This window comes from Sinohyriopsis cumingii, chromosome 7 (genome assembly GCF_028554795.1).
Source record: "Sinohyriopsis cumingii isolate HCF-2022 chromosome 7, ASM2855479v2, whole genome shotgun sequence".
In the NCBI taxonomy this organism is placed as follows: Eukaryota; Metazoa; Mollusca; class Bivalvia; order Unionida; family Unionidae; genus Sinohyriopsis; species Sinohyriopsis cumingii.
In genome coordinates, this window is record NC_142967.1 from 127,550,832 (window position 1) to 127,577,160 (window position 26,329).

A 26,329-nucleotide genomic window follows, 5' to 3' on the forward strand; every position below is an offset into this window, starting at 1 on the left:
CCAGTTTTTCATCTATTATTTTCCTTTACCTAAAAATGTTTAGGCTATTTGTGGTATAATAAACAATATTCAATGACTTTTTGTTTTATGTTGTCCTTATGACAGGTTAACAGGAAGCAGAGTGAATATTTTTAATGTAATTAAAACACTTTAATAAAAATGAGAGTCCCTTCTTTCTACATGTTGGAAATTGGCTGACTAAATTTGACCATTTCTACTGGGTGATTTTATATAGGCGAAAGGGTACATCTTTGAAGTATCCTTTGTGAAAAGAAAAGAGAAGTCTGTGTTTAAAGGCTATTAAAAATGTTTTGTACATGCAGAATGTAGGTTCTTAAAGACTTGTGTTTGTATATTGGATTATGTGTTTGTATATTGGATTATAGATGAATGCAATGTATTTCCTGTGAATGATTCTGCAAGGGGTTTAAAAAAAATTGGCTGGATCATGGTAGAGACAAAAGGGAAATTTAGTAGTGAATGTAACGTTCTCTCTTGTATGTCACTAACATTTACTGCTAAATCATTATTGCATGAAGTTCATTTAATCTGCCTGAATGACTAAAAATATCTTTAAGAAGACTCTTTCCATGTCAAGTACTTGAGTGGTTGTATGACTGATATGTCCAATATGTAGAAAGAAGGGGCTCTCATTTTTATTAAAGTGTTTTAATTACATTAAAAATATTCACTCTGCTTCCTGTTAACCTGTCAAAAGGTCAACATAACACAAAAAGTCTTTGAATATTGTTTATTATACCACAAATGGCCTAAATATTTGTAGGTAAAGGAAAATAATAGATGAAAAACTGGTGTCAGAAGTGAGAATTATAGTCTATCATGTGCAATGGTAGTACTGGAAGTTTGAATTATAGTCCTTGAAAAGAACGGGTCAAGAATGGTCCCTGATATGCATGTGTTTGTATATTGGATTATAGATGAATGCAATGTATTTCATGTGAATAAATGGGCGATGTCAGTAGTGGGAAAAATCTCTGATATGCATGGAGGTATCAGATGTGGAAATTATAGTCCTTGATAAGAATGGGTCAAGAATAGTCCCTGATAAGCATGGGTCAAGAATAGTCCCTGATAAGCATGGATCAAGAATAGTCCATGATAAGCATAGATCAAGAATAGTCCATGATAAGCATGGGTCAAGAATAGTCCCCAGTAAGCATGGGTTAAGAATAGTCCCCAGTAAGCATGGGTTAAGAATAGTCCACAATAAGCATGGGTCAAGAATAGTCCATGATAAGCATGGATCAAGAATAGTCCATGATAAGTATGGGTCAAGAATAGTCCACGATAAGCATGGTTAAGAATAGTCCATGATAAGCATGGATCAAGAATAGTCCATGATAAGCATGGATCAAGAATAGTCCATGATAAACATGGATCAAGAATAGTCCATGATAAGCATAGATCAAGAATAGTCCATGATAAGCATGGGTCAAGAATAGTCCCCAGTAAGCATGGGTTAAGAATAGTCCCCAGTAAGCATGGGTTAAGAATAGTCCGCAATAAGCATGGGTCAAGAATAGTCCATGATAAGCATGGATCAAGAATAGTCCATGATAAGCATGGATCAAGAATAGTCCATGATAAGCATAGATCAAGAATAGTCCATGATAAGCATGGATCAAGAATAGTCCCTGATAAGCATGGATCAAGAATAGTCCATGATAAGCATAGATCAAGAATAGTCCATGATAAGCATGGGTCAAGAATAGTCCCCAGTAAGCATGGGTTAAGAATAGTCCCCAGTAAGCATGGGTTAAGAATAGTCCACAATAAGCATGGGTCAAGAATAGTCCATGATAAGCATGGATCAAGAATAGTCCATGATAAGTATGGGTCAAGAATAGTCCACGATAAGCATGGTTAAGAATAGTCCATGATAAGCATGGATCAAGAATAGTCCATGATAAGCATGGATCAAGAATAGTCCATGATAAACATGGATCAAGAATAGTCCATGATAAGCATGGATCAAGAATAGTCCATGATAAGCATGGATCAAGAATAGTCCATGATAAGCATGGGTCAAGAATAGTCCACGATAAGCATGGGTTAAGAATAGTCCATGATAAGCATGGATCAAGAATAGTCCATGATAAGCATGGGTCAAGAATAGTCCACGATAAACATGGGTCAAGAATAGTCCACGATAAGCATGGATCAAGAATAGTCCATGATAAGCATGGGTTAAGAATAGTCCATGATAAGCATGGGTCAAGAATAGTCCCTGATAAGCATGGGTTAAGAATAGTCCCTGATAAGCATGGGTTAAGAATAGCCCCTGATAAGCATGGGTTAAGAATAGTCCATGATAAGTATGGGTTAAGAATAGTCCACAATAAGCATGGGTCAAGAATAGTCCCCAATAAGTATGGGTTAAGAATAGTCCATGATAAGCATGGGTCAAAAATAGTCCATGATAAGCATGGGTCAAGAATAGTCCCCAATAAGTATGGGTTAAGAATAGTCCACGATAAGCATGGATCAAGAATAGTCCCTGATAAGCATGGATTAATTAAAGTCTATGATACAAATGGGTTGTGTCAGAAGTGGGAATTATTTTCATTGATAAACATGGGTCAAGACAAGTCTCTGATACACATCAGCTGCATCAGAAGTGCAATGAATAGTCCCTGAAATGCATGGGTCAATCAAAATGACAAGTACCCTTCTCATAACTACTGTTGTACAAAACAACCTTTTCAAACAACTGGTAATGCACTTACAAGTTATTCAAAAGGACGGCTTAACATAATAAAAACATATTATACAGGGTCTGTTAAAAATGTAACATGGGTATTGTCAATGGCACAATGGTTCTCATGTAAATAACAAATTTTTCTGTGCAGAAACCATTTTTCTACTTTCCAGCAGAGTGACCTCAACAATGGACCTTTTGACCACAAATCAAAAACCTTCAGTATCCCAAGTGAAAATCATCCATAACTTTGGCTGAGGTATGTCATTTACAACTAAAGTTATTCTGCAGAAACCATTTTTATAATTCCAGTCACAGTGAACTTGACCTGTAACCTCTTCACTCCAAAGCGAGAAGGGTCCTTCCTTACACCAAGTACAAATCACCACAGATGACAGAAACTCAAACTGTTGCTGGAAACCATTTTTCTTAATTCTGTCAGACTGACTTTGACCTTTAAACTCAAAATTGATAGGGTTCTTCCTTACAACAAATGCAAGTTCCAAAGTTTGGTAACTGTTCATGGGTAAGAACTCAAATTATTGAGCAGAAACTTTTCCTACTTTCAGTCACAATGCCCACCCTTGTCCTTTGAACTTTAGATCCCAAAATAACTAGGTTCTTCCATATCACAAATGCAAACCATCTACAAAGTTTGGTACCTGTGGATGGCAAACAAATATAGTTTTTGTGTAGAAACAACAAAAATCTGTAACTGAGGGAGGGAATGACAGATGGAAAACATCACAACTTCATTTGGTGGGTGTATAAAAACCAAAGCATTAATCTTTATTTAAATATAAATATCCTGTAGTCTTTGAAATATTCTCTCTCTCTCTCTCTTTCTTTATTTATCTTCTTTTTCTTGTTTTTTTTTCTCAAACTTTGATATTATAAAATAACCATGCACAGAAAAACTTTATATACATAGCTGATGGGACCAAGATCCATTATCACCAGGTGCTCAGTACACATTGCTGGTCATAACTTAACAATAGTTGCAACTTGCTACAACATAAATCTATATACATTTCATCATTTATGGATAAAACTTTGGACTAAATGAGTTATAACTGCTTCATCAAAGCCTGCATACCCCCATGTGGCAGACTAAATTACACATGCACTTAGGATACTGACTTTTTCAAATGCTTTTCACACATGACAAAAATTAATAAATTATACACATTTTGAAAACACCATATGCAATGGCTGAATGCCAGGGAATCTTTTATTTCTGTTATTTTTTTAAGACCTTTTTACGCAAATTATATTAAAAGTATGTATATAATCATACTAATAATGAGCACTATAGATATTTCCTGGCCAATGAATCAAAAGCTAATTGTAACTGGATAGTAAAATTACAGGTAAAACCAATTCAGCATGTCCATATCAATTTTAATTTATGTAGTGGGACAAGAAACATGTACAGGTAGCTACCACTTTGCTCCAATAAAAAAGACTATAGGTGATATAAAGGCACAGTACTTATTTTGAACTGGCTAACTATAGGCATGCAGTCATGAAATAGGATCCTTTGCTGTTTTATGTTCAGTGGTTTCTATCACAACAAGGTATATTTTTAATGAAAACATATGTCTGGATTCCTGTGAAGCAATAAACACACAGCTGATGGATTCCAGTACACTAAATCTGATCCTGACAGACAATAAAGTACACCAGCCTCCATGGTTCCAACAATAGCAGCTATAAGGAATGAAATCTGATGTAAAGTGCAATATTGTAGAAGATCATCCGCTAGAGTTATTTCAAGCTTAAAAGCTAATATGGTACAACTCAATTACTTATTCTAGCTTGATTGATGTGTAATATCAAATAGTTAAATGGTTAAAGAACTAACACAAAATAGTGTCAGTAAATATTATATTCGTACTTATCATGTAGTCAAAATAAAACTCATGCACTTATTTAAAAAAATCAGTCATATGCTATAAGCTGACATTTTACTTCCAGACAAATTCTGACAAAAAATCAGCTTGGTACTGCACTAAATTAACAAAATTGTTAATGTTACCTCAGGTAAACTCACGTTTGATCTCAGTTCACATGTATCCTGTTGAAGCTTATTGAAAAAATGGATATAATGATCTGACACAATTTCTTGATGAGGGCTGATGGCACACACTGTCATTTATTTTGAAGTCAAGTCATTCAGCAGAAACTTACCAAATGTAGAACTCAAGATCAGACAGACAGACAGACAGGTTGCTTCCAATAACATGTCATGCAGTACTTTATTATGTGTGCTTTGCAAGTTTTGTAATCACTCAATAATGATGTCAACTATACTCTTCTCAAGAAACATGAACATTTTGTAGTTTAATTGTATGCAATGAATGAATGTGTCAAGGTCAAGGTCACTGGATCTTATCAATCAATGCACATCACAACCCTAAGTCTTAATAACTAGATGACAGTTATAAATAAATATTCTGTATTAGTAAATCCATTCTTATTTTAAAAATTCTCCCCTGTTTATAATTCACCAGTAACAAACATATTATTCTCATAATCACTGTAAGCTAAGGAAAGTCCTTTTACAGTCTACCAGTAACAAGCACATTATTCTCAAAATCACTGTAAGCTAAGGAAAGTCCTTTTACAGTCTACCAGTAACAAACACATTATTCTCATAATCACTGTAAGCTATGGAAAGTCCTTTTACAGTCTACCAGTAACAAGCACATTATTCTCATAATCACTGTAAGCTAAGGAAAGTCCTTTTACAGTCTACCAGTAACAAGCATATTATTCTCATAATCACCGTAACAAAGGAAAGTCCTTTTACAGTCTACCAGTAACAAGCACATTATTCTCATAATCACTGTAAGCAAAGGAAAGTCCTTTTACAGTCTACCAGTAACAAGCATATTATTCTCATAATCACTGTAAGCTAAGGAAAGTCCTTTTACAGTCTACCAGTAACAAGCATATTATTCTCATAATCACCATAACTAATGAAAAGTCCTTTTACAGTCCACCAGTAACAAGAATATTATTCTCATAATCACAGTAACTGAGGAAAGTCCTTTTACAGTCCATTTGTAATTGTGAAGAGGGTTTGACAGCTCTACCAAATTAATGCTACCTGGCTTGATGAGTTAGTTGCCCCTGAATTCAATGATCAAATTATGATCAATTTGATTAACAGTATGCAATTTATTCCGAAAGAAGCTGTCACCATCTAACCAGAGACCTGGAAATTTTGTTGTCAAGGTTTAGCAATGATTACGGCATTGATAAACTTTTATCTGGTGTGAATTAAGACTAAGACACTGTCAAACTGAGTACATCCATCACACTCACCCAGGGTCTATGTTGGCATGATAGTGTATAACCATCCAAAATTAAGTTCTAAAAACTTCTATTTAAATTAATTGCAGCTCATTTGATTGTCCCTTTTGTCAAATAAACATCCAAAAATATTTTTTGTAAGAATTTAACAATGAGTGCAAACTCAGTGTATGTGGTAATTAATATGCAAGCTTTATATGGTTATTTAAAGAAGCTGTATGGCACACCATTTGGTCCATAGTTTCCCTTTTTCTGTTTAAAGGAGCTGTATGGCACACCATTTGGTCCATTAGTTTCCCTTTTTCTGTTTAAAGGAACTGTATGGCACACCATTTGGTCCATTGGTTTCCCTTTTTCTGTTTAAAGGAGCTGTATGGCACACCATTTGGTCCATTGGTTTCCCTTTTTCTGTTTAAAGGAGCTGTATGGCACACCATTTGGTCCATTAGTTTCCCTTTTTTCTGTTTAAAGGAGCTGTATGGCACACCATTTGGTCCATTGGTTTCCCTTTTTCTGTTTAAAGGAACTGTATGGCACACCATTTGGTCCATTAGTTTCCCTTTTTCTGTTTAAAGGAACTATATGGCACACCATTTGGTCCATTGGTTTCCTTTTTTCTGTTTAAAGGGACTGTATGGCACACCATTTGGTCCATTGGTTTCCACTTTTCTGTTTAAAGGAGCTGTATGTCGCACCATTTGGTCCATTGGTTTCCCTTTTTCAAGGTATCACTCTGGTTAAATTTGTCCTCCCATTTTGTTCTTCATCACCCCATCACAGATTCTTTTGTCTAGATCCATTCCACAATGGCTGTATATTGTTAAATTATATGCCATGTTCCAGCATACATGCAATACAATTTTAATATTGTTCTGTTCGTTGCATACATAAAATAAAAATTCAGTATTATTCTGTTTCAGTGAAGAAATAGAATAAACTTCAATATTGTACTGTGTTGCCACAAACCTAGAATAAAATTTCAACATTGTGCCATGTCCTCACATACATATAATAAAATTTCAACATTGTACCATGTCCTCACGTACAAAAAATAAAATGTCAACATTGTGCATGTCCTCACATACATAGAATAAAATTTTAACATTGTGCCATGTCCTCACATACATAGAAAAACTTCAACATTGTGCCATGTCCTCACATACATAGAATAAAATTTCAACACTGTGCCATGTCCACACATACACATAATAAAATTTCAACATTGTGCATGTCCTCACATACAGAAAAAATTTCAAAAGGTTAATCAGTCTGATACTTGTCAGTGCCTTAAGAAAGATTTAAACAAATTCTTGTCAAACATACATAAAATTAAACTTCAATATTGTGCAATGTCCTCACTTACATAAAATAAAACAATAATATTATGCCATATCCTCACATACACAGAATAAAGCTTCCATATTGTGCCATGTCCTTACATACATAGCATAAACTTCAATATTGTACCATGTCCTAACATATATAAAAATATAAAAAAATTCAATATTGTGTCACGTCCTCACATACATAGAGTAAAAACTTCAATATTGTAACATGTCTTCACATACATAGAATAATAATGTCAACATTATTCCATTTCTTTAATTACACAAAATAAAATTTCAGTACAATGACTGTATTGCAATATATTTCAATTAACATGACTGTATTGCAATATGTATTAATATGTACTGATACCAAGCAGACAATTTTCAAAACCCATGTGATACTGTACTGACCATCAACATGATTTGCTGAGTTTTTCTTTTAAAATAAATACCTTCTTCTATCAGATGCATTTGTAATTATTTTGGAGAAAAAATTCAAGAGAATTTTTTTGATGTGTATGGCCATTATAAGAGATAAACATTTGTAGAGTGAATAAAATTAATGACCAAATTTCACAGATGGATGATGTCTGGAGAAGCTGTAGTCTGACCAGAATAGCTCAGTGAATCATATCACAGCACTGCTAGCAATGTATGAACTCTTCCATCTTCCTACTCCTTCAAGCCAAAGCAAGTCCAAACAGTGCTCTCTGTCTAATTTACCATGCTATATGAACCTGACATATTTTAACCTGATCCATCCTGCTATATGAACCTGATCCATTGTGCTATATGAAACTGATCCATCATGCTATATGAAACTGATCCATTGTGCTACATGAAACTGATCCATTGTGCTACATGAAACTGATCCATTGTGCTACATGAAACTGATCCATTGTGCTATATGAAACTGATCCACCATCCTGCTATATGAACCTGATCCATTGTGCTACATGAAACTGATCCACCATCATGCTACATGAAACTGATCCATTGTGCTTCATGAAACTGATCCATCGTGCTACATGAAACTGATCCATTGTGCTATATGAAACTGATCCATTGTGCTACATAAAACTGATCCATCGTGCTATATGAAACTGATCTATTGTGCTACATGAAACTGATCCATTGTGCTATATGAAACTGATCCATTGTGCTACATGAAACTGATCCATCGTGCTATATGAAACTGATCAACCATCCTGCTATATGAACCTGATCTATTGTGCTATATGAAACTGATCCATTGTGCTACATGAAACTGATCCATCGTGCTATATGAAACTGATCCACCATCCTGCTATATGAAATTGATCCATTGTGCTATATGAAACTGATCCATCGTGCTATATGAAACAGACCTATATGAACCTGATCCAATACACTGTATAATTACACAAACTGAAATGATAATGGTTATTATAATTAAATATCACTACATAAATTCATAGTGGGTCTGTAAAACAAAGCTTTGCAGGTTAACTTTGCCGTTTTACAAGTCTTTACTCTGTATCTATATTCCTGCTTATGATAGAATTCCCATTTACTGTTCTTGTCATTCACACATGACCCCTCATTGTTCATGAACATTTTGTGAAGTAAACATAACTCAAAAATTGTTGATTATGTAATCAGTGCTGGTTAAGACAGCATTATCCAAATTCCCTTGATGCCTGAAGCCAAACAATCATCTGCACATTTTTTGTTTTCAATTGAGGAAATTATCTTCATATAAAAAATAATCCTTCAGTATTGTGGCAACTAATCTGGTAAATATTGAAACTTACAGCTAATCTCTCATTATGACCTGACATAATGGTAAAAACTGGATTAATGGTAAAACCTGGATTAATGGTAAAAACTGGATTAATGGTAAATATTGGATTAATGGTAAAACCTGGATTAATGGTAAAACATGGATTAATGGTAAAACCTGGATTAATGGTAAAAACTGGATTAATGTACAGAAGTAAAAACAATAATGGAACATATGGCAGTAAATAATGTGGTAAAAACAATAATGGGACATGTGGTAAATAAAGTTTTGAAAAGAATAAATGGACACATGAAGGTAAATAATGTGGTAAAACAATAATGGGACACATGGTGGTAAATAAAGTAGTCCCCAAAAAATGGAAGCAAGCAATTTTTTTTATATTTTTTTAAGACCACTGACCCATGGGAAGCCACTAGAAAGCTTTCTCACATAACACTGGTCAACAGTGAAATCATTACTGACTTGAAAAGGCCCTAATCTGTAGTATTTTGGTGTGCCGAACACGAATATAACTGTGAAAAATTTGTATTGGCTCTCGTTTTGAAGATATTCATATACCTCATTTTCTATGTTTCACTGTGTAAATTTCTCCAGTAGGACTGCAGCAACATCCGGAATAATGATGTAACATTGCATAATACCATCATGCTCACATCATCCACAGTTGATTGCATCATTTTCTGATGCAATGCAATACTAATGCCATGCGGCTGCTGAAGTAAGTTGACGTCAGCAGTGTACTATACATGTGTAGGCCTATTATACTAATGCCAGGCGGCTGCTGAAGCTGACGTAAGCAGTGTACTATATAAAGCCCAATCAGATAGGTTCAGCATTTAAAATATTTTAGACGTTGTGCGAGACAGTTCAAGCTATTGTTACATAAAACTTATTATTTTATCCATTTACGTACAATAAAGAACAGTAATGCCTCGAAAGTGTGTTAATACCGTGGACAATTTTTGCTATATTTGTGGGGAAGTGACATTTGCCAACCAGAAGAAAAGTATCAATTCTCAAGTGAAGAAGGCATATCATCTTTACTTCGGATGCAAGGTTGGTGACCAAGACAAGCCTTGGGCTCCGCATATATGCTGTGCTACATGTACAACACAGCTTTCACAGTGGTTGAATTGCAAAAGGTCATCAATGCTGTTTGCAGTCCCAATGGTGTGGAGAGAGCCAAGCAACCACCTAAATGACTGTTACTTCTGCTTGGTTCCTCCTCTTTCCGGTGGAATAACGAAGCGAAAGAAGTCGAGAATAGTCTACCCAAACATTCCGTCTGCATTGAGACCAGTTCCACATGGTGAGGGACTTCCTATTCCAGAACCTCCAGCAGAATATTCTCTTGATTCATCTGACGAAGACAAAGGTGAGTCGACCTGTTCTTCTCCTGGTCCATCAGCATGCAGTGATCCAGATTTTCACTGTGGTGCATCATCAACCCCACACAGAATAACACAGGAAGAACTAAATGACCTGATTCGTGATTTGGACTTATCAAAGAACAAGGCAGAATTGCTAGGATCAAGACTCCAACAATGGAATCTTCTAGAAGAAGATGTCACAATTACTGCATATCGAAAGCGCCACCAGCAATTGGAGCCTTTCTTCAGAAAGGAAAGTAATCTGATATTCTGTTCCGATATTGAGGGCCTCATGAATGCTTTAAAAATCACTCATGACCCACAAGAATGGAGACTATTTGTGGACTCTTCGAAACTGAGTCTCAAGGCTGTGCTTTTGCACAATGGAAACATTCTTCCATCTATTCCAGTAGCGTATGCTGTCCACATGAAAGAGACATACGATAACTTAAGGCAGCTACTGAATTCCATTGAGTATAACAAGTACAGCTGGCACCTCTGTGGTGATTTGAAGGTAGTTGCCCTTTTAATGGGACTGCAGCAAGGATATACAAAATACATGTGTTTCTTATGTGAGTGGGATAGCCGAGCAAGGGAAATGCACTACATGAGGAAGGAATGGACTCACAGGCAGAATGTAGCCATTGGAGAGAAGAATATCCAACACCCAGCTCTGGTTGAGGCTCAGAAAATCTTGCTACCACCCCTTCACATCAAACTAGGTTTGATGAAGAACTTCGTGAAAGCCATTGACCGGACTTTGCCAGCATTCCGATACCTGCATGAAAAATTCCCTCGACTCAGCGAAGCAAAGATTAAAGAGGGAGTTTTTGTGGGTCCTCAGATTCGAGAGCTTTTCAAAGATGACCGGTTCAACAACTTGCTGGAAGGTGACGCGAAACAAGCATGGAATGCTTTTCGCCTAGTTTCTACAAACTTCCTCGGAAATGTTAGGGCAGAAAACTATAAGGAACTAGTAGAAGACATGTTGATGAAGTATAAGAAACTTGGCTGCAATATGTCTCTAAAGATTCACTTCCTTCATTCCCATTTGGATTTCTTTCCTAGCAACTGTGGTATTGTTAGTGATGAACACAGCGAACGTTTTCATCAAGATATCGCAACAATGGAACAAAGATACCAGGGAAAATGGTCCACTACAATGCTGGCTGACTACTGCTAGACACTCCTCAGAGATGCTCCCGAACAGCTGTACAAGAGACAGGCGAAGAAATCTAAGATGTAGTCAATGACTTGATCTTTTATAGGTAGGCTATTACAGTTGACCTTTTACTATTGGAATGCATTTCGTTATGTAAACATTAATTTCTTGCAGATTACAAAAAAACTAGAGCCAATTTTGCAATTTGACTGTCATATTCGTGTTCAGCACATAAAAATTGATAAGAATTGACTAATTTTATTTCAGTAACATGACTTTTGTAAAAATTTGTTGTCCAGTGTAATCACTTTGGTTGAGCCTGAGGCTCGAACCCACGCAGACAGAGATGGTGAGATGTCAGTGATATGTGAAGGCGAGTGCCTTTACAACACTCAGCCAGCCAAAAAGAAACAAAAGATGGTAGTAAATAAAGTAGTTTACAAAAATGGGACATATGGTGGTAAAGAAAATGGTACAAATGGGACATATGATGGTAAAATAAAGTTGATAAAAAATATATGTAATAGGACACAGTGGTAAATAAAGTGGTAAAAATAATAATGGGACTCAACAGTGGTAAATAAAATGATGAAAACAATAATGGGGCAGTGGTAAATAAAGTGGTGAAAATAATAACAGGACACAGTGGTAAATAAAGTGGTTTAAAAAATGGGACACATGGTGGTAAAGAAAGCAGTAAAAAAAAATGGGACATATGATCGTAAAAAATTGGTTACAAAATACATGTAATAGGACACAGTGGTAAATAAAGTGGTGAAAATAATAATGGGACACAGTGGTAAATAAAGTGGTGAAAATAATAATGGGACACAGTGATAAATAAAGTGGTGAAAATAATAATAGGGCATAGTGGTAAACAATATGGTAAAAATAATAATGGGACACAGTGGTAAATAAAGTGGGGAAAATAATAATTTGACAAATGGTGGTAAAGTAGTGAAAATAATAATGAGACAAATGGTGGTAAATAAAGTGGTGACAATAATAATTGGACACATGGTTGTAAATAAAGTGGTAAAAATAATAATAGGACGCATGGAGATAAATAAAAGAAATTTATATGACTGAGTGGTCTTTGATGACACATCAGCACATAAAAGGTTATTACTGACTGGGCATTGGAGACATGTGTCTTGATAAGAGACATACAACAGCAACTGATCCAGACTGGTCTAAGTAAGAACTGAACCTGGAAACCACTGACTGATTGTCAGTCACTCTAACCACTGAGTTACAGCTGATCTCTATTATCATAAACCCTGACTGATTGTCAGTCACTCTAACCACTGAGTTACAGCTGATCTCTATTATCATAAACCCTGCATTAACATTTGTCAATAGCAGACTGCAGACTTAGGGATCTTACAGCTTGCATCAAGTCAAACAAGTATCTTGTATAATTGGATAATTTAGCTAAAACAATGGCATGAAATTCTTCTGTTCATCTGCAACAGATGACAGAGATTTACTTGCACAAGATTAGAAATGGACCTTACTAAAAGTTCCCACATCATTCTCTGTGACATGCATCCTAGTCTATACAATGATGTATGCCATATAGCATTATCAGACTTTTGACAATTATCTCAAAAAAAAGAACACCCAGAATGGATTTAATTGTCCAAAATTCAGCACATGGATGAGAAATGCTAAGTACAAGAATCCAGTCAAAATGAGTCATGTCCCATTTCATTACACTGTGCACTTGTATAACAATTATGATAATGAAATACTAATGTGGGCACAGGTGCCATCATTACGGAACTCTTATGTACTTGGAAAGGAAAGGAGTTCCCAGACTTAAATACACAAATCTTCAAGACATGTGCCAGGGCAGTCTTATTGGGCTGCATGTACCAAGCCTCCAAATGAGATCAGAAAGATAATGTCTATCACTGTAAACTTCAGGGATCTTGTGTTAGACAGCTCGTATGCTAGATAACATCAGATGACTTTATCTCATTCTTACTGTCTGAGCCGTGAGGAACATAATGTTAATTAGTTATATAAGTCCTGTACTATCTAGTAATATGCTGCTGAACACACATTAAATGTCACCTCAATTAAACAACAACCTGTCTTAAACATCCTTAACGCTAAATTTGAGAAGAAATTAACCGTGTTAAGCAGCCAACATACACAGACACACATACACCATGAAAATTGTAATGAAAATATGTTTTTTTGTAATTTGTTAAAATGTAATCAAAGGGTACAATATTTCAAATTATAACATCAAACTTGATGTCTACAAAAAGGATAAAATCAGGTTTTTACCTTAATTAAAAAGGAAACCACTTCAGAATAGCCAGATGAAGAAATTCTCTTCTTTACAGTTCTACCAGACTGTATACTCCCATGATGTGTTTATGGTATGAATATTCCTACAGTTCTATCATACTGATAACTCCCATGATACATTTATGGTACGAATATTCCTACAGTTCTGTCATACTGATAACTCCCACGATACATTTATGTTATAAATATTCCTACAGTTCTGTCATACCAATAACTTCCATGATACATTTATGACATAAATATTCCTACATTTCTGTCATACTGATAACTCCCACGATACATTTATGATATAAATATTTCTAGTTTTGTCATAGTGATCACTCCCATGATACGTTTATGGTATGAATATTCCTACAGTTCTGTCATACTGATAACTCCCATGATAGAATAACCTTCAAGTGATAAATAAGGCCAGGAAAATTGCACTGCATAAAACAATGAGTTAGAAAAGTTTATTTGCAACCTTCAACAAAGTTTACAGACTCATGACAGAGGATACATGCCCCTGGATAAGGGAGGACACAGACCCTTGGATAAGGGGGCATACAATACCCTGGATAAGGCAGGATAAAGTCCCCTGCATAAGGAGGGATACAGACCCTTGGATAAGAGAGGCAATGTAAAAGGCAGGTGTATTCAGTCATAAGAAACAAGATCCCCATGCTGCTGATACCAGCATTTCCTTTTCCTGACTGCTTCTTAATTGAAGCTCCAATTGAAAAGGAATAGATTTTTGCTGTAATTTCCTGCTCTGTTTACAATTCCTTTTACTATTAATTTATAGAACTTGGAATGATGAAAGAAAAACACCGCCCTTAGTGCAGCTAAAGATGGTTGTAAAAGGTCTTCTTCAGAAATATTTTGTAAATTTTATTTACATACATGTATTTCACATTTGTATACATTTAGAAAGATGTCAAAGGAATTCATTTGGTCTCCAAAATATAGATTAAAAATAAATATAATCAAATCTGTATTGACTAAAGTAATTTGTCATACTAATATATACTACTGATCTCATGGCACAATTAATTAGTGTAATTAATATATTCTATAGATCTCAATTCACAAAATTAGTGTTACTTATTATACTACTGATATGATGATCCAAATCAGTGTTACTTGTACAGTTGATCTCATGGCACAAATCAGTGTCACAAATATATGCTATTGATCCCATGGCACAAATACATTTTACAAATATATACTATTGAACATATGGCACAAATCAATGTTACTGTCACTTATCACACAAATCATTGTTACTGTTGAACTTATGCCACAAATCATTGTTACTGTTGAACTTATGCCACAAATCAGTGTTACTGTTGAACTTAAGGACAAATCAGTGTTACTGTTGAACTTATGGCACAAATCAGTGTTACTGTTGAACTTATGCCACAAATGAGTGTTACTGTTAACTTATGGCACAAATTGGCAACTTTTGTTATAGGACATACATATCTATTACTTTGTTACAAAGAAATTTATATGAAAAAGATGAAAAACTTGCAAACCTTTTGCTATGTATGAGTGCTGAGGTTGTATTGTTATGTACCAAGTGCTGAGGTTGTATTGTTATGAACCAACTGTTGAGGTTGTTATATTGTTATGCACCAAGTGCTGGGTTAGTTTTGTTATGTACCATGTGCTGAGGTTGTTGTATTGTTATGTAACAAATACTGAGGTTGCTGTATTGTTATGAGCCAAGCGTTGAAGTTTCTGTATTATTATGTACCAAGTGCTGAGGTTGTTGTATTGGTATGTGCCAAGTGCTGAAGTTTCTGTATTGTTATGTAACAAGTGCTGAGGTTGTTGTATTGTTATGTACCAAGTGCTAAGGTTGTTGTATTGTTATGTACCAAATGCTGAGGTTGCTGTATTGTTATGTACCAAGTGCTGAGGTTGTTGTATTGCTATGTGCCAAGTGCTGAGGTTGTTGCATTGTTATGTACCAAGTGCTGAGGTTGCTATATTGTTATGTACCAAGTGCTGAGGTTGCTGTATTGTTATGTACCAAGTGCTGAGGTTGCTGTATTGTTATGTACCAATTGCTGAGGTTGCTGTATTGTTATGTACCAAGTGCTCAGATTGATTTACTATTATGAAACAAGTGCTGAGGTTGTTGTATTGTTATGTACCAAGTGCTGAAGTTTCTGTATTGTTATGTACCAAGTGCTGAGGTTGTTGCATTGTAATGTACCAAGTGCTGAGATTGATGTACTATTATGAAACAAGTGCTGATGTTGTATTGTTATGAAACAAGTGCTGAGGTTGTTGCATTGTAATGTAACAAGTGCTGGGGTTGTTGCATTTTTATGTACCAAGTGCTGAGATTGATGTACTATTATGAAACAAGTGCTGAGGTTGCTGCATTGTAATGTAACAAGTGCTGAGGTTGTTGTATTGTTATGTACCAAGTACTGAGGTTGTTGTATTGTTATGTACCAAGTGCTGGGGTTGTTGCATTGTTATGTACCAAGTGCTGAGATTTATGTACTATTATGAAACAAATGCTGAGGTTGCTGCATTGTAATGTAACAAGTGCTGAGGTTGTTATATTGTTATATACCAAATACTGAGGTTGTTGTATTGTTATGTACCAAGTGCTGAAGTTTCTGTACTGTATGTACCAAGTGCTGAGGTTGTTGCATTGTAATGTACCAAGTGCTGAGATTGATATACTATTATGAAACAAGTGCTGAGGTTGTTGCATTGTTATGTTCCAAGTGCTGAGATTGATGTACTATTATGAAACAAGTGCTGATGTTGTATTGTTATGAAACAAGTGCTGAGGTTGTTGCATTGTAATGTAACAAGTGCTGGGGTTGTTGCATTGTTATGTACCAAGTGTTGAGATTGATGTACTATTATGAAACAAGTGCTGAGGTTGCTGCATTGTAATGTAACAAGTGCTGAGGTTGTTGTATTGTTATGTACCAAGTACTGAGGTTGTTGTATTGTTATGTACCAAGTGCTGGGGTTGTTGCATTGTTATGTACCAAGTGCTGAGATTTATGTACTATTATGAAACAAATGCTGAGGTTGCTGCATTGTAATGTAACAAGTGCTGAGGTTATTGTATTGTTATATACCAAATACTGAGGTTGTTGTATTGTTATCTACCAAGTGCTGAGGTTGTTGTATTGTAATGTATCAAGTGCTGAGATTGATGTACTGTTATGAAACAAGTGCTGAGGATGTTGCCCAACTGTTTTAGTTACTCTGTCCTTCCTAAAGTTGTTAAATTTTAATGGAGATGGTAATTATGTTATCATTTGACATCTCCGTGTGTGTTCCTAACATCAGAGTATTCAAGGAGACTGATTTTATTATAGCATTTTATGATGAAGCCTCTTCCATGTCAGGGTGACAGGTATTAAATTTATATGGAAAACACTTGAGTAATGCTGTCTTAATAGCATTTATCATGCAGACCACATGCACATAAATTGGAAATTATGCTTTCCTATCAGTTATCTTTTGATTTCATTACATTACACCATATCATGTAAGTTCATTTACATAAAATTGAGAATTCTCTAATCAACAAAAGTATCATAAAATTGGCAAAATATTCAGTAATAAATTCTGGGGAAATAAAATGTTAATCTTTCCTTAAAATATTTTGTGTCCTCTGTAATTTTTAAAACTTTGCCTGCCTGCCTTGGGAATAACTTCTCCATGTTCTGAGCAATTTTACTAGCGTATAGTTGATGGAATACACGAGATGTCAATTTACAACAAAATTCCATTCGATTTTTCATGCCTCACATTTCAATGTTTGTAATTACAGAAAAATTAACAAATTATGCTGTAAATTAAGACAATAGATGATATCAGTAAATTTGTCAGTTTTCCAGTAGTCAGCTTAAAATGAAAACAATATGATGAATGAATAAATTTGGTTTGTAGTGAAACTTTAACACAAAGAGTTCAAAACAAACACAACAGTTTTGTGTCTACTTATAAAGCACTCAAGGTCAATTTTTTAACTCCAGATGAATTTTTGGGGAGAATTTCAGTTTATCGAGGCTAAAATTTGAATTAATGTTTGACAAATGAGGAGAATCAGAATCCAAAGCAGTTTCAAATCACACAATGAACATAGATCAAAGTTTTTGGGTGAATACAGTAACTTCATCATGTAGTGAAGTAATGTGTCTATTTTTTCTAAGGATTCTGTGTGTATTTTTAAACCCAACAATGTTCTCTTTTTTAAACATTTACTGAAGGTATTATCATTGACTGATGAAATTATTTGAGAGCCTATCTGTACCCATATAGTCATTATAATGATCAAACAGTGCTTACACAAACTGAATTCCTGACATTACTACCACCTGGCTTGAAGAAGCAAGATGAATTAATTTATACATGAGATCTTGTGTTATCCCAGACCATTAGTAGTCCTAAGGTATTATAAGGAACTCACAAGAGATCTTATGCTATTTCACATCTTTAATAGTCCTGACATGTTAAAATGAACTTACAAGAGATCTCATGCTATGTGAAGCCTTTAATAGACCTAATTTGTTAAAATGAACTTACAATAGATCTCATGCTATCTCGTTTTTAATAGACCTAACATGTTAAAATGAACTTACAAGAGATCTCATGCTATGTGAAACCTTTAATAGCCCTAATGTGTTAAAATGAACTTACAAGAGATCTCATGCTATATGAAGCTTTTAATAGATCTAATGTGTTAAAATGAACTTACAAGAGATCTCATGCTATGTGAAGCCTTTAATAGCCCTAATGTGTTTAAATGAACTTACAAGAGATCTCATGCTATGTGAAGCCTTTAATAGACCTAATGTGTTAAAATGAACTTACAAGAGATCTCATGTTATCCCTGGCCTTTAATTAACAGTCCAATTAACTTGTATAATTTCAGGTTAATTGTGCTATAAATACTTGTTATTTTGATGGAGCCTAATATAAAGCAAGTTATCTGGTTTGGCAGATAATTGAATTTATTTGTTTAGTATTCAATTAAGATTTTCCTTGTCTGGGTGAAAAAACCTTTTTGACTGCTATGAACTTACTTATCAATGTCAATCCAGTGCCTATTTAATCCCCAAAGGAAAACAGAACCATAACATATACAAATCTATTGAATGCATTTATACAAACACATGCATACATACAGTTGATAAAATATTGCTTTATTAAATTTTAGTTGATATTTATTTTCTGCAGTTAAACAAATAATTAAACTCCCATTAAATGTAATGCCATAACTGGAATGATTTTTGTATCAATAATCCAAGGCTGGACAGGAATTTAACTGGCCCTGAATGGGATCCACCTATGCTTGTGTAAAACTGAAGAGCTACCAATCAGAGTATCGACTGGACTTTAACTGGCCCTGAATGGGATCCAAATCTACTTCTGTGTAAAACTGAAGAGCTACCAATCAAAGAAGTATTACATTCAGACTGAATGGGACTCTACTTCTATATAAAACTGATATATTTAAAACTGACAGGCTGCCAGTCTAAGAATGGACAAGTATTAATATGAGACTGAATGGGACCCATGTCAACTTTTTATGAAGAATAAAAGGGTAACCATTCAGCAGTGACACATATGGAACTATATTCAAATGATTTAATCTAACAGAAAGTATAAATCTTTCACTTTGCAGACTGCTGAATCAGCATATTATAAACTAACACTGCTGCATTGTTGTACTGTTGTCTTGACAACATTGCTTTATCATTACATGAACAGCCAATAAATGCTAACCATGCAGAGCTATCAGAGAGATTTTTCTCATTATTTTGGCACAAGATTCACTGATATCTTATTTACAGCAGCTGATAAAAGCTACAGGATGATATTTAGGTAATTAAGTGCCCTGTGGGTCCTGGTTTGGGGGAAAAAACTAGTATTTATGGGAAACATGATGGACAGTTAAGACCTGATTATGACAAAAACAGGTAGTATTCTGACAAAACATGATGGACAGTTAAGACCTGATTATGACAAAAACAGGTAGTATTCTGACAAAACATGATGGACAGTTAAGACCTGATGAATGTATTGATGAATATAAACAATTTTTCTCTCTGTAAGTACAAGATATATGGTGCTTACATCACAGAAAGAATATCTGGATAGAGCAGTGTAATAGTTATGGCAGTTATGTCACAGAGAGGATATTGACAAAAACAGCTATGGAGGAAGTATCCAAGAGTGGATATTTTGACAACAAAGCTATGGAGGATGTATCCAAAAGTGGATATATGACAAAAAAGATATGGAGGTTGTATCCAAGAGTGGATATTTTGAGAGTTGTGTAAGCAACATGGTGGCTGTATAACAAATTAGATACAGTTATCATTACATAATAATTATGTTATTAAATGTGTTATGCAAGATTGGTAACAATAAGAAAAGATGATAATTTTCAACATGTTATAAGAAATTAAAGTTACAGTGCTAGATAAGGCTTCCTAAGCATTCCATGTGTAGGTACAAATATCTGTCAAATAAGGAAGCAGTACTCCTAAGCATTCCATGTGTAGGTACAAATATCTGCCATATAAGGAAGCAGTACTCCTAAGCATTCCATGTGTAGGTACAAATATCTGCCATATAAGAAAGCAGTACTCCTAAGCATTCCATGTGTAGGTACAAATATCTGCCATATAAGGAAGCAGTACTCCTAAGCATTCGATGTGTAGGTACAAATATCTGTCATATAAGGAAGCAGTACTCCTAAGCATTCCATGTGTAGGTACAAATATCTGCCATATAAGGAAGCAGTACTCCTAAGCATTCCATGTGGAGGTACAAATATCTGTCATATAAGGAAGCAGTACTCCTAAGCATTCAATGTGTAGGTACAAATATCAGCCATATAAGGAAGCAGTACTCCTAAGCATTCCATGTGTAGGTACAAATATCTGCCATATAAGGAAGCAGTACTAACTGTCAAGGAGTCCCCTAGTAGCTAAAGATTATTAAGGTCAGTGGTAACTGTAGTGGTCTGAACTAGACAGAAAAAAAGAATATTTCCTGGCAGCCAAAGAAATATTCTGACCCAGTGCACTGACTATACCATCAAATACACTTTGAACTGATTAGTACTGTCCCATTCCAATGTTTTCTATGGTATGAATATTGTATCTTGTCTGAAAGTTTATTTATTTTTATGTATATCACACCTACAAAATGTTTCATTTCATCATTGTCCTATCAATCAATTATAAACAGACTTGAAATCTTCCCTAAACTATCAATTATAAACAGACTTGAAATCTTCCCTAAACCATCAATGATAAACAGACTTGAAAACTTCCGATCCATTATCAACATACATGTACTTTAAAAGGTTGCTAAACCAGACACTGTTGGGATAAAAAATATTGCCACTTTGCAAAGTTTGCCAGTCTGGTAGGTACTGGAATGTCATCACTGGGACCAAAATATATGTAGCCAATCTACAGAGGATGTTGGGTCACATGCTACTACCTCGAATGTCACACTATACAGAGGCTGCTCTGCATATTTTACTTCTGAGAGAACAACAGGTGTGAGGTGAAGTTCTTTGCATTTGCAACATGCACAACAAAGAGAATGTTGGCATACCTCTGTCTTACTTTCATGGACTGTCGCTAAAATTTCTTTATATATATTGCCTTTGTGAAAATTGTACAACAAAATCTAAGCACACAGCTAACAAAATGGCTGTTGCCATGTGCTTGCAAAAATCAGTCTGAATTAGTCTGCAGTACACTATCTTTTGCAGTTATTGAAATTGGAAAACAAATTCTGCTAGAGCAGGCAATGCCAGTTTCTGAAATTGCAAAGAATTTACAAAATATATAGGAAGTAAAATAAACATTATCGGCTTGCTTGTTTACAATTTGCTGATCAAGTCATGGAAGTGAAAATGACCAAGAGTTTTTTATTTTATAGGTACACATCTGAAGTAAGGTCAAGCTGTATTTCTATAAACCAAATTACACACATCAATCATACAACAAAACAAATGGAATCAAAGTTCTTTTAACCTGAGACATTAAAGGTCTTTTTAAGTAGCCAGGATAACAGGTGATGACATTCTGGGCATTTCTTTTTCTTTAAAAATCAAGCCATATGCAAAATACAAACTGTAGAGTGCCTCCATATGAAGTTGATGAGTAATGTTTCAAAGCAAATGTAATGGGTGTGGGATGAGAGCTTTGGGGATAAAAAGCATTGTCATTATAAACCTCTTAAAGAGAAAATCAAAATTAAACTAAGCAAGAGCACTAAAATGACACCACAAAAACTGTTTGCCCTTTGAAATAAATATGTCTACAAGAAAGAAGCTGGAAAATCACAAGTTTAGTATCTGGAAAAGTTGACTGTCATATCATTTTGAAGTCAATATTGTTGAATTTTGTGTTGTTTTTACTGAAACTTAAAGGAGTCATTTAAAAGTTGTCTTCAAAAAAAGATCCCCATACTTAATTGGTGGGGCTATGTATCAGACATTAAACTGGCAATGAAGGCAAAGAGAACTGTAGAGTTATCTACCTTTATAGGAAGTGATCAACCAACACCAAAGGGTAACAGAAGTCAACAGCTTTGCTAATGGCTGCTGTCCCATCTTGAAGAGTCTGCCCAAACCTTTTATGTCCTTCTCATTTCATCTCTTCTCTGAAACAAGAATAAAGTAAGCTTTGTTATGATCCTACTATAATACTTCCTAACTATATCATGTTCTGTTGTGTTGTACATTGAAGCATAAACATTGGAAAAGATATAATAGGATAATAAATTGCAGATAAAACAGACACAGCAATGATTTACTATTGAAATAAATCAGCCTTCTTAGTCTTTTCTTCATTTTATTTCTCCAGTTCCAAGTCCAAATAAAACATGTTCCCTAACTTGTCTTTTGTCTTAAATTCTTCTGATATGTAATTCACCAAGACTTATGTCAACATACCATTCTGATCAGGAGTAGATGCAAAAAGATTTTCAAGATGACAGCAGTGGTGGCCATATTGGAATTCAGATCTGCACCTTTTTTATTTAGGCCCTATTTGAAATCAGGAAGCCTTTTAGTGAAAACCCTGTGTTGATATGACCATGCATTCAGGAGAAGTAGTAAAAAGATTTTAATGATAGCCACAGTGCTGGCCATATTGAATGTGTGAACAGCACCATTTTCAGCTAAAACCAGCTAGAACATGTTTCTTGGTAAGCCTCCATGTAGTTCAGGAAGAGTAGCAAAAACAACCTTGAGCTAATGTCTGGATGGACCAAAGATGACCAGCAGAGATCAAAAATGTCACTAGACACAGATTTATGGCTATGAATAAAACAAAAGCAAAGGCTGGAGAAAAATAAAATTAAGAGAAAATAAAAGGGTTTTAAGTCTAAAACAAGTAACCTCCCCCTCCCTACAATCAAACAGAAACAGTGGCATGCGAAGCAAAATAGTGAGCTGAACAGTTACAATAATACTCATAATACAAAACCCACATCAACTCATAATACAAAACCCACATCAACTCATAATACAAAACCCACATCAACTCATAATACAAAGCCACATCAACTCATAATACAAAACCACATCAACTCATAATACAAAACCCACATCAACTCATAATACAAAACCACATCAACTCATAATACAAAACCCACATCAACTCATAATACAAAACCCACATCAACTCATAATACAAAACCCACATCAACTCATAATACAAAACCACATCAACTCATAATACAAAACCCACATCAACTCATAATACAAAACCCACATCAACTCATAATACAAAACCCACATCAACTCTTAATAAAAAAACCCACATCACAAGACAAACCTAAAGATTCCAGTAAAACTCATACAAAACCTACATCACAAGACAAACCTAAAGATTCCAGTAAAATTCATACAAAACCCACATCACGAGACAAACCTAAAGATTCCAGTAAAACTCATAATACAAAACTCACATCACAAGACAAACCTAAAGATTCCAGTAAAACTCACACTAAGACCAACAAAAGACAACAAATCACTCAGACAATTAAATTAACACAAAAATCACATTCAAATATATCAAAGAATAGGTACAACAAAGCAAGATCATCCAACAAAACTAACAAATTATCAATCAGGTTAGGGGTCCATTGGCAACCAAATCCTACAACAAGGGACTAACAGGGCAAATATAGAAGCAATAAAGATCAGGACACAAACAGAAAATAGCAACAATGCTCAACAAAAAATATGATGGGAAATCAGCAGCAGAAATAATGAAGATCAGGAAAATAAGGAAACATCACAGTAAAACACAGAAAAAAGGCAAATATAGCAGAAATAAATAAGATCTGGAATGGAAGGAGAAACATTGACTATACAGGGAACAAAATCACATTGACTATTCAGGGAACAAGGTCACATTTTCTATTCAGGGAACAAGGTCACATTGACTATCCAGGGAACAAGGTCATATTAACTATTCAGGGAACAAGGTCACACTGACTGTTCAGGGAACAAGATCACATTGACTATCCAGGGAACAAGGTCACAATGACTATTCAGGGAATAAGGTCACATTGACTATACACGGAACAAGGTCACATTGACTATACAGGGAACAAGGTCACATTGACTATACAGGGAACACAATGACATTGACTATGTAATGAACAAGATTACAGGGATGAAATACAGATTTTAAGAAGAGCAGGAAAAGAAGCAGGCTATTCAGGAAAGAAAGGAAAACAGAAAAGAATTTATCCAACCAAATAATCAAATAAGTGCCCAAAACCCAAATGTGCAATAAAGAATTGCCAACTCCAATAAGTGTCATCAACATTCCAGCCTGAACATACCACCCCCTGATCCCCTAAGGAACACAAAATCTAATGCACACAACCAGTACAACAGGGAACATACAACTATAACAGGCAGACAGTATAATATATAGCACATATATCTACACCCTCTCCCCCAACCCCCCCAAATCTGACTCACAAAGTTATATAATAAGGCCTTCAGAACCTGACCCAAGAAAGCCCTCTTTAGATGAAAACTGCATTGGCCCTGAAAGGATGGTTCTGTTACAAACAAATGATATTGCGACAACTGACTTGAGATCACAAACCAATATGGCAAACCTTTTGGAAAATACAAGTACGCAAAGTACATGAAAAATAATAAAATAATTTGTAGAAGGAAACTTTGTATCTCAGGAAAATAATAATAGCGATAATGTGGCATCATAATAGCAATAATATCGGTTAAACATACAAATTAAATAAAGCCCACAAATGCAGACAGCCAACATGTCATACATGCCCATGGGTGATAGACAACTAGTTGTACATGCCCATGGGTGATAGACAACTAGTTGTACATATTCATGGGTGACAGACAACTAGTTGTACATGCACATGGGTGATAGACAACTAGTCATACATGCCCATGGGTGATAGGCAACTAGTCGTACATGCCCATGGATGATAGGCAACATAAATCCAATGAATGAAGAAAAACTAGTAGAGAATATTGGGTTTTCTATAAAGGCTTTACATAATGAAGAAGATGTGGAAATAATAATACTTTTACCAGTAATCTTTCCATTGGTGTCCACTGCAAATTCCATATATATACTTTCTGTTGCTTTAAACTAGAAGCATAGTTTTAGCTAAATTTTAATGGCAATAAAATCAAAAATCTTGACAATTCCTGCTAAGACAGACTTTGAATCTCTGGTAAGGAAGTCTCCTAATCTTAAAAGTTTTGAAGTCTCATTTTATATAATCCTCAGTTCTTCATGTCCTTTATTGCTGATGATCGTCTTAAAATAAATTTACAGGTCAATGCAAATTTTGATCTAATAACACCCACAAACAATTTACAAATGATATGCAACTATTTTCAGTTTTTCAAGCCCGTTGTAATCATAGCATAAAATAAAACCCTCTGTGTCAAATATTTATGTATGTCCTTTGCCTGTCATTATTGTATTGATTTACCAATCAATAAATCTAGTCCAGATTAAATCTACACCTGGTCTTTGTCTGGTACCATATAACCTGAATTCTTAGTACTCTATAGAGTTTATCCAGTCATTTAGTGGGGTGAGAGTGAAATCATGAAAACCCTAAATCTCACAACCTCTCTAGATCTGTAATCAGTAAAATAAATATAAAAAGACAAAAGAAACACTTTTAATAAAATGGCTAAATTTTATGTATATGAAAATACCTGCTTTATGGCATAGTGTGGGGCATGGTTGTTGCAGAAGATTTAAGTACAAAAAAGAAAAATTGCAATGAATGGATGCACCACAAATGAAGCAC

The 26,329-nt window shown here is 34.9% G+C and overlaps 1 protein-coding gene across 5 annotated transcripts in view; it reads right to left on the minus strand.

Moving 5' to 3' along the window:
* Positions 1-26,329, minus strand: part of LOC149796089 (roundabout homolog 2-like) — a 354,790-nt gene that overhangs the window by 264,409 nt on the left and 64,052 nt on the right. For all 5 annotated transcript variants that reach the window (XR_016422486.1, XR_016422485.1, XM_089966000.1 and 2 more), the window contains exon 2: positions 22,538-22,660. Coding sequence is in view for 3 of the 5 variants with exons in the window: in XM_089966000.1 (XP_089822126.1) it covers positions 22,538-22,610 (73 nt within the window). In the remaining 2 variants the exon portion in view is untranslated. The remainder of the gene's footprint in view (positions 1-22,537; positions 22,661-26,329) is intronic.